Here is a 16621-nt window from a genome sequence, read left to right on the forward strand (position 1 = left end):
GTCAGACAAGTATGAACTCAAATTGCCTGTGAAATCTGTGAACTGTGGTATTTCACCAAGTCATGTTTAACTAAATCACATTAACACTGCAAGTGTTAGCTTTTAAAGGTAGCTATGGAAGTGTCTACACTGATAGCGTGCTAAATGAAAATAATAGCAGTCACACAATATATTCTGATTCCACCATGTAAAATGTGGTATAACAGGCATGTGTGCTAGGATATATAAGATCTTTTTTTTATTTCTCTTGATTCTAGCTCATAGCAAAATATGTTCCATATTATTTAAGGAAAGGATGTGACTGATATTATAGCCACACGCAAGAACCATCACTACTTATTCTACAAAAGGCTGATGTGTTGTACATCTTGGGATACCAAGCTGTTGTGCCATCTGAGTCAGTGTAAACATTGCTACATTTATATTATCTTCCCTATATCTGTACTGTAACTGTAGATAAGATGTGATAATAACAAAGCCACCTTAATAAAATGAAGAGACAAAAATGGTCATGTATATGTGACGATGCACTTATGTAATCATTGGAGATCACTAACTGTTAAAGTTTAATCTTGCCTATCTCTGTTCATTTCATGCAATTCCTGAAAAGTTAAAAGTTAAAGATTCATTCTTTCTATACTGTAGCTAACCTGCTTCTTTGTAATCTCCAGCGACTCTACAATGTATTGCAGTGCAGAAATTATTATTCTAGCCACAATGTTCACATCAAATTCTGTAGGGCATGTGACTGTTTGATCTTTCTATCCAATAATTTATTTATCTGCAAAAACTATTTTTTTATACTTTTACAAAAACACTGGAACCTGCCTCCAGCCCTACTTAGTTCAGGGAAAACACAACTATGCTCAGCTAGAAAGAAATAAACAAGCTAGTGTGCATTTACTAACAAGGTGATGTGGTTTAATGTTAGCTTTGGTTCTTGCTATTTTTCCCAAGTTTGTGGCTACATTTTTTGGTTTTTAAAATGTACTTTTTATTCCAATAATCTTTTTTTTCCCCAAGCATGTAAACATAGTGATACTTTTATAATCTGCTTCATTAAAGACGACCTAAACTCAAAATTTGTGTAGACAACCCATTTATGTAAAAAATTTGAATCTTTTTTTTTTTTACCGTGCAACACCTCCCCTTTCTGTCTTGATCAAAGCAGAGCTTTCGGGTATACCTACGTCACACATCCCAGGAGGCTCTTAACTGCTCAGAAGAGGAAAATTTCCTTCACTAAGGGGATGTGCAGTGAGATCGGCTCTCTTTTTTTCCTCCCTTTTCAGCAGGCTATCTCACCCGATCTCGCACCTGCACAGTGCAAAATCAGGTGATGTAGCAAGAAGAAGCCCCAAGATGGCGGTGCCTGGCGCTTCCTCCATGCTGGGACGAAGAAGAATTCCAGGACAGCGCTGGACAAAATCGAGAAAAGGTCCAGCACTTGACAAAATCGAGAAAATCTCCAGTGACATTGGTTTATTGTTGAATTTTTCACTTTAGTTCTGTTTTAAGTGTTTCAAACATACTCCCACTTTCCCCATAAAATGTGTAGTCCAATCAGATTACACTGTGCAATTCCTGATTTGCAAATTTAGACTGTTTCTAAAAAGCCCACCTCCCCATCTTTAACCACTTCCCCAGTCACTGCCATATGCAGACAGCAATAACATGTGACTTTACTAGGACAACGCAGAGGTACCTTCATCATGAGGGCGGCCTGGTTTCACCATCTTTATGTAAAGAGGATGCAGGGGGAATAATCCTGGCATCCACAGGGTTCAACAATGAGTATTCACACTGTACCAACCAAAGAAGTTAAGCTGAAATTCAAGGCATGCTTTCAGTCATAAAGCTGATGATAGTTTATTTCTAATTGGTTTCTACAAGTTAATAAAAAACCTTAATAACTAAATTGTTAATTATTCATAACTGCAGTATATGCAGCTACATAATGGCTTGAACTACATTTCTGTGATTAATGAGCAGAATTAAAATATCTACCCACCTTTTCCACAGGAGCATTTCCTTCATGTGACACGTGGGATCTCTTGGGTTCACTCTTCGTTCTACTGAGTCTTCTGGTGACTTTTTCCTTGAGCAGGGATGTGTATCCAATATGTTCATAAATGGGGTTGGTTGTCATTTTTGCAATATATTCTGCAGCTTTAGTTTCTATGTACAAGGTTATAAGGCCATCAGTTACTAAGTCATGTATAGACTCAAACCTCTTCTCTCCAACAAAGTGCTTGCCATCATAGAAAAGTCTGTAGTTCAGTGTTTGGTGACCGAACCTGAAAGGACAAAATGAATTTTTTTAGAGATGAAGTATAAAGGATCATTGGAGGTAAACTGAAGCACAACAATTAGCCTGGCTGGTGTCAGTATTCTTTATACAGACCCTAGTTGTGGAATGGTAAAAATCACCATAGCTTTCTTATTATGCAGATAACTTGGGGGTCTGGTTAGGTTTAGGCTGATCTGGAGAAGACATATTATATTAATCATGATTTTGAATTTTGGTTTGTGGTGTAGAATTTGAGAATTTTGTAGTCTAACCAAAACATTCCTCTATTTCTTTTTAATGTACAGCTAAAGCCTACACATTTTCCATTACTTTTTTTCAAATATTATTATTATTATACAGTATTTATATAGCACCCTCATATTACGCAGCGCTGTACAAAGTCAATAGTCATGCCACTAACTGCCCCTCAAAGGAGCTCACAATCTAATGTCCCTACCATAGTGATATGTCATGAACAGTGTCTAAGGTCAATTTGGGGGTAAGCCAATAAACCTAATTTTTTTTAAATGGAAAACAATTAATCCTATTGCATGTTTTTGGGATGTGGGAGGAAACTGGAGTACCCGGAGGAAACCCACACAGACACAGGGAGAACCTGCAAACTCCATGCAGATAGTGTCCTGGCTGGGATTCGAACCTAGGACCTAGCGCTGCAAAGGCCGGAGTGCTAACCCCTGAGCCACCATGCTGCCTCATTTTGCAGTAGCCTCAATTTCAAAGATAGTGAACACGTGTTGCTATTGCCTAGCCTGGTTTCTGACAGTACAATTTAGAGGGGGAAGGAGTAAGGCAAAAGACAGGCTTTTAGTAGGCATACATTTTGAACAACCTGTGTTTAAATTAAATAATAACGTAGCCCTATTACTGATATGGGCCTACTCTGCTAGTTGAGCAAACAGTAAGTTATTCATACAAATATTACATAACGTCTGTAATACAGTGTTTACATTCTCACATCGATATCAGTGTTAAGAGATAACTCAATACCGACATGTTTCGCCCTGAGGCTTTTTTAGGGTATTTTTGAGATCAGAATGATAGAACAATCATGATGAATGGTATAAGAGAAAGACATTTAGGAATATTTATACCAGGTCATCCCAGTGGTATTGACTACAGGTCTAAGTGTATTGTAGCACTGTAAAAAAGGAGACGTATTATCCTAAATATCTCAGGTAGTAAGGAATGCTCCCTTGTTTATTGGTTGTTTTAGTTATCATATACAGGAGGTATAGAGAAAAATAAAGGGTGTTGATTTGTAAGGAGTATATGTAAGAGAACAACAGGTTTGGGAATCTGTAGGTGGGTGGTTTGGAACTATAGTAATCTTTTGATTCTGTTTAAAGAGTGTTTGGTTACAGCGTGTGGAGTATTGATGACAACTGGAGGCGTCAACAACTTCTAAGTGAAGTCTCTGGGTACTGTGTAGTATCTACTTCCAAATGTCCCTGTATTTTTGACTTGTAGGTAACAAATAAAGCTATTTGCATGCAGTTGTTCAATTGTTGGTGTGCAGTGGGTGAAACTACAAGGGTAAACTCACTTATGGTAAGGGTGTTGGTGTGTAGTGGATGACTATACATTCTCCTGGCTGTGGACATCTCGCCCCTACTCTATACTCACCAATGATAAAATGTGGAGTATAGTCATCCATTACACACCAATGATTGATTAAGCAAGTTTAACTTGTACCATAAGTGAGTTTAACCTTACTTGTAGTTTCACCCACTACACACCAACGATTGATTAAGCAAGTTTACCTCGTACCATAAGTGAGTTTAACCTTACTTGTAGTTTCACCCACTACACACCAACCTATATGGATATAGGGGTTATTTAAAACCCTAGGGGGACCTATTTACACTTGTATGCATTTTTCTGTATAAAAATAGAAAATAATATAGAAAGGAAATTCTATCCTTTTCTATGTGGTTGGCTTATATCTATGAACTGCAGTTAGGTGTGAAAAGGAAAAGGAAACTATATATACTGCCCATTCACACCTACACAGATATGTTAGCATGCATGCTGCAATGCATTTAGAACAGTGTGAACAAAGCCTAAATATTAATTGCTGGAATAAAATTATCATGTAATGAAAACAAAAACATACACTTGGTTGTCAGCTCCTTAGCCCCACACACCACAACAACTACCTTAAGGCCAGTGTATAACAGCCAGGCTGCCTCTGACTCTCCCTAATGAGGTATGCTCCTTCTGCACAGCACAGCAACGCATCTGCATCTTCCCGAGAAATCATGCCATGAAACCTGATGAATACAGACATACAATGAGAATGTGTTTTTAACATTATCTAAAACTGTATAACCTATAGGACAATCTGATTGAACATGAAATCATAAAAACTATATAGATACAAGTGAGCACCTAAGTCTGAAAAAGTATCCAGAATGGGGTACAACCGGAATAATTTTTTTGGGAGGGGCATCAATAGAATGTAAAAGTCCCTAGTTACACATCAGAAAAAAACATATTTATTACTATCATGTGTTCTGAGACACAACTGTGCGTGACATGCTGACATAACCAGCTGAACAGTGAACTGTCCCCGGATATTATTTTATAGTACTGGCAACTATACTTCTGTATTCCGACACTGAAAGGTAAAGTGGTTAGCGATGTCTCAAAGGAGCTCTACGTCCTTTCTATTGTAGCCGAGACCAATGTAATTCTTGTACATGAATGAGTCAGGAAGCAGAATGCCTTAATAAATCTGCATTGAGAATAAAACCAGGAGATGTTGTGCATTTATGGAACAAACATCATTCAACCCTTTATATTCTCAATAGCGAATAGTGAAATAAATGCGAGCTACGAGTTTGCATTGTGGCTCTTTTCCTGTTTTCACCTCTACAGAGGTAACACAATAAAAGTTCAATAGAGACCACAAAAAGGAGAACTCAGTCACCCAGAAACAATTACTTCTGACAAGTAGAAACCAACAAACAAGTGGTTCTGCTTTACCTTTGCCTGGTCATTTGGTTTAAATAAACCTGAGAGTAAAAATTAAACAAATTAATTCAGCTCTGTATTTATAAATACATCATAAAATGCATTTTTATAAATGCAACTAAGGTAAGTACATGAATTTAAAATGATATCAGTCTTTTTTAATCCCTGGTACAGCAACATTCAGACTGGAAGAGATGGTGGAGGACTTAAGCCCTGATTTATTAAAGTTCCCCAAGGCTGGAGAGAATACACTTTCATCAGTGAAGACGAGTAATTGAGCAACTGTGGAATGGATTTCCTAAAATCAAGCTATTTGTTAGCAAACGTTTTCAATCCTGGGCCAGATCCATTCCAGGTTTGCTGGATCACCCAGCTTCACTGATGAAAGTGTATCCTCTCCAGCCTTGGAGAACTTTAATAAATCAGGGCCTTAGAGTCAATTAGGTGTGGTGCATGCCAATGTCCAAAAATAAGCATACAAAAGGTCCCACAGGTTCAATCACAGGTAAGGGTGGAGAGATGACATTTCTGTATTTCTTAACTACAAACATGGCTAAATGTGTTGGTCCATCTCCACCAAAAAATAGCACCTATTATTTTTATTCCTTATTAAACACTGGACTGTAACTTCTTTACATAGATGTTCAAGAAGATTTAAATAATGACTCATAGAAGACCACTTCTGAATAGTCCGATGTTTTATTATTGGTTGCTTTTAGCACCTGTTGTAGTGGTATTATGAGATTTGTATTTTGTTAAAACATACTTTCATCGACCATATCAACCTAAAGGATATTCTTCTTTCCCCATGTAAGAAAGAGAAGCTGGCTTAAAAAATGAGCACATAGAATGTGAAATTTTAGAAAATCTTGCTAACATTAAAGTCATTAAAGAGAGCTTTAAAGCTGAATTCCAAGCAAACGGCTAAAACACACCTGTTACTGCTGTGATGCTGTCCTCCCTACCAGATACTACAGCCAGGTTTTGGATCTCCGGTAGAGTTGAGTTGTATACTCTGGTGAACGACCTGACTCAAACTTACTGAATTGACAATAAAGGAGCAGCAGCACATTAATGAGGCTATCATTTTGCTCTTTCTCCTTACTTTATGTTCACGGTGTTAGACTGTAAAAGTGTACCAATTACAAGTATTTGAATTGCATATAGAAGAGGAGAAAAACACAGGAGGAGCTTGCCAGTATGTTCTATCTCCTTTATTCCAAGTGTGATCAGGCTGGAGAAAAAAACACATGACACGAAACGATATAGAATATGCAGAACCACAATAAAATTACAACTACAGTATATATATATATATATATATATATATATATAGTGAATATCCCTAAACTGTGTATATAGCAGTTAACTGGAGTTTAGATTTAACCTAGCACTCCCACAGTAAATTCCGGGTACAAACACTCTTGTCTGGGAATTCCATTGCAGTGAATATTACATTTGTCTGTCTAGGTGCCAGAGAATCCCATGTGGAATCAATAAAAAGGGCAGATGATAAAAATCATTGGTATCAGCAGGTGCAGAGGAGCTCCAGATTAATTTTACAGGAAAACAGACAGGGGAAAAAATATAAATGTCAGGGCCTTATATACACAACCTTTAAAGTTTAAAGTTCAACTATAAAAAAAATTGAAGATATGTTTTTGGAAATTCAGCAAAAAGCATTGTCAAGAAAATAGGCAGAGACATTGCCTATTTGTAGACCACACACAGTAAGAACTGAAATACAACATATGTATATATGTATACGAGTATTTCTTTTACTATATAATAGCTTTATGTACATAGCACCCCCTAGTGGAGTCCCCTCTGCTCCTCTCCATTTACCATAAAGGAAATTTAATGTTATAGCAGTTTAGATACTACTGGGAAACAATCCTTACATGCAGATCAAATGTCTGTGCAGCATTTCTTTCAAAAATACTCTTCAGTTATCCAAAGAAAAATGTCCACTTAAAGCTGAATTTCAGACTTGGCAAATGATTTTTATTTTTTCCATCTATTTACAACACAACTGTCTGCTAGGCATTAGACCTGATTTGTTTCCTGCTGCAGCTAAAAACAATTGCAGGTCTTGTCATTTCTGAAACCTGTGATTGGATAGTCAATGGAGAAGCAGCAGACTGATGAGCTAATCGCATGTTCTCAGAGCCATGCTCCTTGCTAACACATGAGTGCTGCAGGACATCTTGCTTTTCTTTTTCTTCCAGTCCTATCTCAGGGAATTGCAGGAGGATGACACCAAGTTATATTCAGGTACTTATATTAAAGAAAGATATGTATCAATCAATACAGTGCTGCATTAATGTGTCTTAAAATCTGCCCGAGGCTCAGCATTAAAGAAAGAAAGAAGAAAAGTACTTTTTATGGGCTTATCTTTTAAGCAGGGTTACATTTTAACTGACATTTACAAGAATAACAGAAAATAACACTATCTTGTAAAAACATTTTATCAGAATGAACATCATTTTAGAAAAGTACAGTTTCTATGGAAATCATAAGCCTATGGAGATAATCATAACTATTATAGGAAATAGCCAGCTGTCATGGAGCTTAGGGCAGCACAAATAGCAGAGCTCAACCAGATTATTATGAAAAAGTGGTTTCAGTTTCAGGAAGATCTGATCAACTACTGATGATTGTTATCAACATCATGAGACTAAGAACAGTTTTACAAAAAGCATCAACAATGCATAAAGTCATTTATTTTTTTACTATGTTTGTGTTCACATGAGAACAAATAGGTAAGGTACAAACTTTGCAAATATGTAATATGAGATAACCCCTATTTAATTTACAGCACTGTGTAATATGTTGGCGCTATATAAATATTGTTTAATAATAATATTATTATTATAAGGCTCATTCACTTAAAGAGTAGTTGAATATTCAGTTTTTTTAGTGACTCGCTATTTAAGAACCACCAATGAAAAAATAAAGCCTCCCATTATAATGGAAGTGAACGTGAATCGTTAAAGAGGCTTTTTTTATTGCCTATTTGTGGAAGTTGCATTTGTGTTGCAATTGAATTATGGTTCTGAGACATATAGGGCCTGATTTATTAAAGCTCCCCAAGGCTGGAGAAGATACACTTTCATCAGTGAAGCTGGGTGATTCAGCAAACATGGAATGGATCTGGTTTATTTGATCCACTATTTTGCTAGTAAATACCAATTGAATTTTTAAGAAATCCATTCCAGGTTTGCAGGATCACCCAGCTTCACTGATGAAATGTGGAAAAAATAAAAAATCAGGCCCTTTATGTAGTCTTGTAGTCATTTCTCCTGTTAAGCTTGGACAGACCTAATGGGAATGCTTTTCAAACATTCTAAGTGTTTCTAATGGTTGAAAGGAGGTTTGGTAGGGTTGAAAGGGTTTGTGAGAAAGTAAAAACAAATAATGTTCATGCTTCCTATATCTCTCTTACACCTTGTGCAAGACAACCACATGGCTGGACAAATGCTTCTTTATCATTTTTCAGGGGATTTATAATGCCTGTCAGCCACTTTCTACGATTTCTTGCAGCCACAAGACACCTAGTGCTCTATTTATAAAACAGGAAATCAGACATCCGAAAATATCTCATCATGGGAATTCCTCAGGTCCATGTGTTTCCCATGAGGGAATGTTTAGGGGAATGTCAGAGCCCCTAATGTTTAAACTGGGCACCTAGTAAGCAGCAATCACACCAGAAATTACCTGTCAAATTACCTGACAAATAAGCCCTCAAGCATGGTACTCAAAAAATCCCTATGCAATGTATTTACCGTATTTTTTGCCGTATAAGACGCACTTTTTCTTCCCCAAAACTGGGGGGGAAAAGTTAGTGCGTCCTATANGACAAATGTGTTATAAAATAATTAAAATAATATACTCACCCGATACCCGATCCTGCGTGTGTCTCTGGCTGCATGCAGCGTGTGTCTCTTCTCTCCTCTGCCAGCATTGTGTCTTCTCCTGTCTGTAAAGCAGAGCGAAAGAAGCCGGCACAGCGCCACCTGCTGTTCCCTGTCCTAACTGCCGTACAGTGGAAAAAAAGCACAGAGTGATCAGAAGGGGAATTTGAATGACACAGAGTGATCAGAAGGGAATTTTGAATGACACAGAGTGATCAGAAAGGGAATTTGAAAGGCACAGAGTGATCAGAAAGGGAATTTGAATGGCACATGAGTGATCAGAAGGGGACTACCGGTATGAATGGCACATGAGTGATCAGAAGGGGAATAATCTTTCAGAATCTTTTTTTTCTAGATTTTCCTCCTTTAAAATTGGGTGCGTCTTATATGGCGAAAAATATGGTATTTTTTTTTTTTTTTATCAGCCTGTAAAAATTATAACATTATAAGAGAAAAAAATGCCAATTGCTTACGTACTCCCTTCCATAATGCTTTGGTCTTTTCACCACCTGTATTAAAAAAGAAACATAAAAAAAAAATGTAACCTTCTTAATGACTATGTAAAATAATGTCAATTGCATTACAAACAAGAATATTCTTTATTAAAATCGTCCGGCTTTGTCCAGATTCTTTTGACCAAATTTGAATCACAAAAAAAAAAAAAACAATAACTGCTCCATACAATGTAAAACCAACAGTTTATATTATAATAGGGTACAGCATGAAAACATTTGTTGGAATGTTGTCTAGGAAGCTGGTTTAAGACCTGTGTTGATGGCCCTTAGGCTTGTGACTTGTGAGATCATTCTTCAGGCTGTACTTAAAAAACTTGGAAGCGACCATTCCATCAAAGGGTCTGATTTAATAAAGTTCTCCAGGGCTGCAGAGGATACACTTTCATCAGTGAAGCTGGGTGATTCAGCAAACCTAGAATGGATCTGGTCCAGGATTTAAAACATTTGCTAGCAAATGACTTTGAAATAATCTATTCCAGGTTTGCTGGATCACCCAGGTTCACTGACTTGGGGAGCTTTAATAAATCAGGCCCAAAGACTCCCTTGTGGGAATCTTCCAAGTCGATTCCAAAATAAAACTTAAAATGATCAGAAAATCTGGAATGGATCTGGCCCAGGATTTAAAACATTTGCTAGCAAATAGCAAATGACTTGGAAGAAATTCAGTCCAGGTTTGCTGGTTCACCCAGCTTCACTGATGAAAATATATCCTCTCCAGGCTTGGAGAGCTTTAATAATTTATGCCCATAGGGACACCCCTAAAAAATAGGAAATCTAAAAATAAATCATGCTACAATTACCCTCTGCCCTGTTTATTGGGACTTTTTATTACTAGAAATCAGTCTGAAATTGCTTGTGAAAAATTTTCTTTAATATTTCCAAAGCCGTCTGCATGAACAGTATGTTCTTTATAAGGTACATTGTGTCAGGCGATACACCAATATTGTATAAATTACTGCTACGAGATTTTCCTTTCTTGTTACCTGCATGGTAGATTCCTGGCTTGACTTTTAAAGCTGAACTAAGAAAGAATCTAAAGATTCAAATTAATTCAGCTCTGAATTCAATAACAAATAAATTAACGGCTTGCAGTGTAATAAATAGGATTCTCTTTGCTTCAGCTTTTTGTATTCTCCTATATGCAATGCAATGAAGGAACTAACAGGAGGAGGAAGTATTATTACAGAGAGTTGAATGCAACAGTCTGCTGCTTATCTGTTTACTGTCCAGTTACAGGAAAAGAAAAGGACTACTCCTCTGTTACTCTTTGTGAACCTGGAGTTTAAAGCCCATGTAAGCTCCATGCTGCTACAGAGTATGGCCCAATGCTTTTATGGAGGGGTAAGTCACATGGACTCCACACTGGGAAGTTTATACACACACACATATATATGTGTGTGAGGGTGTGTGTGTGTGTATATATATTTCATGTGTAAAGTTCTCTAAGGCTGGAGAAGATACACTTTCGGTGAGCTTGGGTGATCCAGCAAACCCGGAATGGATTTCTTAAAAATCATTTGCTATTTGTAGGCAAACGATTGGAATCCTGGACCAGATCCATTCCAGGTTTGCTGGATAACCCAGGTTCGATGAGGAAAGTATATCCTTTCCAGTATTGGTGAGCTTTAATAAATCAGGTTCACTGTGCAGAATATATCTGAGAGAGATGGTCACCCAGGGACCCCCTACCCCATAATATTACCCCCCCCCCTCCAAAGCCAGACACAGAACCCTAACTCACCACCCCCATGCTGCAGTCTTCTCTCCCCTTGGTGGCCATATGGAGATGCCTCTTACAACCTTTGCAGAGCAGCCAGTTATCTGCAGTGGACACTACTGAGCAGCAAATACTGGAGACATGGCCAAATGCCCTTGATGGTGAGAATGTTAGGAAAAGCTCTCTCTCACTCACCAATCACAATACGGGGGTGCTGGAGGGGAAGCGGATGAGTTTTCTATAGTAAATTGGAGGTGCCATGCAGCTGATGGAGTGGCTCTGTGTGTGACATGAGTGCCTTAGTTGTAAGCTCATTTTGCTCATTACCACTGCCACATGCCAGCTTCACCAACGCCCAGCTATACCTCTGGTCTGAAAAGTCTGTATTCTCATTCTGAACACTTCTTGTAGGTCAGTATTCTGACCTCTATATTTGAAACAAAGTTAGCACTGGCAATTCCCACATTCCTCTAATATTAAAATTAATAAAAATGGAAAACAGCAACAATAATTTTAATCCATAGAACCAGTCACCCTCTCTCCATCATCTCAATCTGTTAAGCAGCCAGGACCTGCCAGAATTTGACCTTTTTCCTACAAGTTCTAAGGGGCTTTTTTACCTGGGTAATGTGCCCTACAGTAGAACATCAAACATATGTGACACTCTTGTCATTTCTCATCAGAAATATTCTGTTCTTTCTTTACAACTTCCTGAAACCTTATTTTTGTCATTCATGAAAACCTAGTCAGTCCTCATAATCAGTCTTGGGAATCTTGCAATATTATATATACCACCCAGGCAGGTCTAACCAGCTCTTGTACGCCGATGATTAGAAATGGTCAATGAGTTGCAAATAGATTCAACTTTTGTATGCAAACTCTGCAGCTTAGTTTGATTGGCTCAATTTCAAGTCAGTGCAGTTTGCATGCTATTTGCCTACAAAAGTTGATTTTTTTTCATTTCGTTGACCATCTATATTGGTGACGGGCACATTTCAAAGAAAGCCAGAACTGAAGAAATTGGAGCTTTTATTACTAACCTTCTTCAGAATGCCAGTTGCTTGGTTATAATATTGTACTAATTTACTGGCTTGGAACGAGCATATGATAGGGGAGTTTGACTGAATTTAGAGTTTCTTATCTGCATATTTGTTTGGGGACAGAAAATATTAAAGCTGTTGGGTAATCTTGAATAGGCATATTTAAATTCAAGTATCTTTAAGAAGAGATTGGTACACTTAGGGCCATTTAAGACAGAAAGCGTAAACCAAACCGTTCTGCACCGGGTTCAAACGCAGTCACAGCTGCTCCTATTTAAATTAATGGGAGGGGTTGGGAATTATTTCTTGGCATGTGGCTGAGGCAGATCACAGTGTAGTTCCAGAAAGTTACAAGTCCCTTTTGGCCACCTGTTAGCATTAAAAAAAAAATGATTTGACATGGTTGTAACTTTGGTTTGGTGTGGTTTGCCACTCCTGGGTGCACAAAAGCAGTTTGCTATGCCCTGGGAAAGACCTATCACATCATTTTCCATTGCAGGTATGAAAACAGCCTTAATATTTCCTAAGTATGATTCCCTTCAACTCCAAGTTACAAAAATGCATTTTTTATTGTCAAACCAGTAAAACAGTCTCTGCCTATTATATCAGTCCAATTGCATGCCAATCTACATCATCTTATGAAAAAGGCTACAATTACAAGTGGAAAGGCACATTATTCCTTCCAGCTTTTACCAGTATATCCAATACACTGCTATTCTGCTGACTGGCTGCAGCTTGCCAACTTTATTTAGTGCAGACAAAACCTGGCAGTCTTATTAAGAAAGGCAAAAAGCAATGTGAAAAGTAATCAGCTTCAATAGTCAGCTTCCATCATTCCTTCTCCTGACTTCCCTGAGCCAGTGAAAGCTAAATCCTGACAGTGAATGCGATAAAAGGCAATAGTGTTCTGTTGTAGTTGCTGTGTCAGATTTTTTTCCCCCAGAAAGCAGAATAGTGACAACCATGTCGAGCCATCAGACCCTGACACATTTCTTCCAGGGCTACATGGGCAATTTTAATCTTTTGGTACTTAGAGAATTAACTACCTGCTGGAAGTCACCTCATTAGGCCAGAGTTACACAGCTCAAGTCTGATACTGAAATCACGAGCAAATAATCCCTAAGAGGATGGCTAAATATAAAGAAGGAATATATAGTAAGCTATAGTATGTTGTAGAATCTTGTTTATTCAATTGCACATGAATAGGGATTTGCAATTCCATGCAAGACTGATTAATATTACATGCTAGTTGCTATTGGTTTTGTAATTGTGTATTACACCTAGTGAATGATTTCAGTAGAATGGTGAATCTACTAATGTGTCAAGTGTGATATTTGAAAAGTTAACAGAAAAATATTAAATTATTTTGTGCATCTTAAAGCGGGACTATAGTCCTGCAAAAAAAAAAAATTGCAATTAGGTCCATTATTGCAGAAGGGACAGGCAATACCTGACTGATCACTGTCTTCTTTTAAAAATAAATTGTATGCTGAACTGCATGTGCAGCTCATTGTATCATGTTGGGATCTTCCAGCAAAAAATAAACCCCCATGTAAATGCACAGGAGTTACATCATCGGCCAATCAAGATGGCCAAAGGTCGGAGTCCAGAAAAGAAGGGTAAAAAAATGGGGGTGCCTGTGATGGAATGGGGGACAGGTGAGTGTATTTAAAAAAAATGTGATCAGATATAAAGATCTCTATCACATATTTGCAATAATTTGAAATAAGAAGAACTAAGAAGAACTAAGGCTATGTACACAGCTCGATTATTGTTGCTGGAAACTCATTCATGATCGTTTCCAACGGCCAACGACTAAAAGATGAATGAACAAGCTCTGTACATACAGCACCGTTTTGTTCTATGGAGAGGGGAGGGAAGAGAACGACGGAGCGGCACCCTGCTGCATTCTCCTCCCTTCACTTTTATTGCAGTCGTTCATCTTCTGTCGTCGGACGACCTCGGTACACGTCAGATTCTCGTCCAAGAGCAGTAAGGAAAGTTTTGTTCTTATTAAATATTTGTAATTGAACTGTGAACTAAACTATTGCATATACTACTGTGAACTGAACTATTAAAACTAATATTAAAACTGATATTTAGCCATCAAAAACTTAGCTAAACTTTAAATAGGAAGGTCAAAAACAAAAATTGTGAGCATGCAGTTTTTTTTATTGCAGAAGGGTCAGGCAATGTCCCTTTGCAATAGTTTTAAAAACTCAATCCTCCTTGCTGTCTCACAGACACTGATATCTTTAACCCGTCCTCCTCTGGGTTTTTGGATCATCACCTATCCTTTTTGCCAGATCAGAATTAGGTAGCTCCCCCGCACCAGTGCAGATGTTTATTCAGTCAGCTATGTTGGGATCGTACAATGAGATGTGCATGTGCAGCTCAGTATTCATTATAATAGAACACTGCCAGGTAAGTTTGGTTTGTTAGAGAAGGGACTTTGTCTGCTGGCTTGCAATTTTAGTTACAATCTCTAATTTGTTTATACAGTTCTGCCTTAAAACACATTTTATGAGCTGTGTTTTTATTTGCTGCTGTTCCACTTTAACAAATTTGGAGCTCTCTTTTACAGAACACCTGTATGCAAATATAGAATTGAATATCACATTCAGATTTCTAAACATGCTTACCATCTACCTAGAGACTTCGATTCACTAGCATGCATTTCCATTAACATGAAAAAATGAGTTTGGCCCTTTCTGTGAACTTCTGAAAAATCTGTTATGATAACAAGTATGTAACATATAATTACAGGACCCTCTATAAATTTAGATGTGGTATGCAATACAAATTCAACATTTTTGAAGACAACTTTGTCTTGCATCAGCGCTGGGTGTAGACAACCTTACAGCACTTGTGCGGTAAACGAAAGTTTTCTGCAATTCAGAATCTTTGATGTGCAATCCTCAAGATACTTTATAATTATGAAATGCAAATACAGCTCCCTAGGATATAAAACAGGAAATCATCAAAGTGCTATAGTAAGGTTGGCAGCTGTTCTCAACTGGTTTTCAAAGTCTTGGTGATTCATTAACCCCCAGAATTATACAGCAGCTGGAAGTGTGATGATGAATGAATTAAAAATATGTCTCAATGCAGTTTCTGATCAATGTAAATACATCTGTTAAAGCAACATATCAGTGTCTTTAGGGAGAACTTATATGTGGAACAAAGTAGTGTTTAGTATATTTCCACTGATATTCTAGGATTCCCACAAATAAGTGCATGGGTACACCACCTGTACAGTCCATAAAAAATAGATTTCCATTTTTAAACTATATTTGTTTCCTGAATTTTAGAGACTAGCCCTACTAAACCATACAAGCAGAAAATGAAAATCACATCATTTGTAGACCACAAAAAACTACTTGTGGGAAAGCTTGCTTTTGGCTTGTTTAAGAACCTGTTTGAATGGATTTGGCTCCAATCTGAACTGTTTTTCACCCTATGCAAGTCTACAGGCATGCAAAAAGATGCATGTATGTTAAAAAGAGATCAATAAAGTCAAAATAATCTCAGAAAGTGAGTCTCAAAGTGATGTCAAAAGCAAGCTGTATTTGCCCATTTATACCACTCCCCAACTAATCAACAACGAAGACCCTAAAACTACAAAATAAAAATACTAAATCGTAAATACCCTGCCCAACATGAATTAATGCCCCCCCCCCCCCAACCCAATTTGTCAGAGTTTCATCAGATGTCCTCCCTTGAAATAATCCTGGCATATAACCAATGCACACTGGAAGCACTCTACAGCAGTGGTCGCCAACCAGTTGTTTGTAAGAAAATTTTGGTCATCCACAGAAAAAATTGGGCATTATTTGTAATTTTTATGTTTCATTAATAATTCTGAATGACAAATTTTGTCTTTATATTGCACTAAAATACACAAACTGTACTAGAGATGGAAAAACAAGGGAGGCGCAGTGTGACGTTATTGTAGTCTTAAGTTGTATGAGGCAACGGTTGCCGAGCTGTATGCTTTAACAGTCACCCCGCTCCGCGAATACAGATTCTCATCCGATTGTGTTGTTTTTTTTGTTTATTTCTCAGATGCTCTTTTAGGTAAGTATGACCTTAACTGTGTATTTTCTTCAACTGTTATATTTATTGGCATCAAATAGTTTGATTTTGATAAT

The 16621-nt window shown here is 37.5% G+C and overlaps 1 protein-coding gene across 2 annotated transcripts in view; it reads right to left on the reverse strand.

The window, feature by feature from the left end:
• Positions 1 to 16621, reverse strand: part of CHN2 (chimerin 2) — a 165784-nt gene that overhangs the window by 79086 nt on the left and 70077 nt on the right. The window contains exons 4-6 of one of the 2 annotated variants that reach the window (XM_072412470.1): positions 9676 to 9707; positions 4468 to 4581; positions 2012 to 2297 (exon numbers count right to left, since the gene is read on the reverse strand). In XM_072412470.1, the coding sequence (XP_072268571.1) occupies positions 2012 to 2297; positions 4468 to 4581; positions 9676 to 9707 (432 nt within the window). Of the gene's footprint in view, positions 1 to 2011; positions 2298 to 4467; positions 4582 to 9671; positions 9708 to 16621 lie in introns of both variants that reach the window. The other variant, XM_072412471.1, reaches the window with a different exon arrangement.

The sequence above is a fragment of the Pyxicephalus adspersus genome, chromosome 5, assembly GCF_032062135.1.
Source record: "Pyxicephalus adspersus chromosome 5, UCB_Pads_2.0, whole genome shotgun sequence".
Lineage (NCBI taxonomy): Eukaryota > Metazoa > Chordata > Amphibia > Anura > Pyxicephalidae > Pyxicephalus > Pyxicephalus adspersus.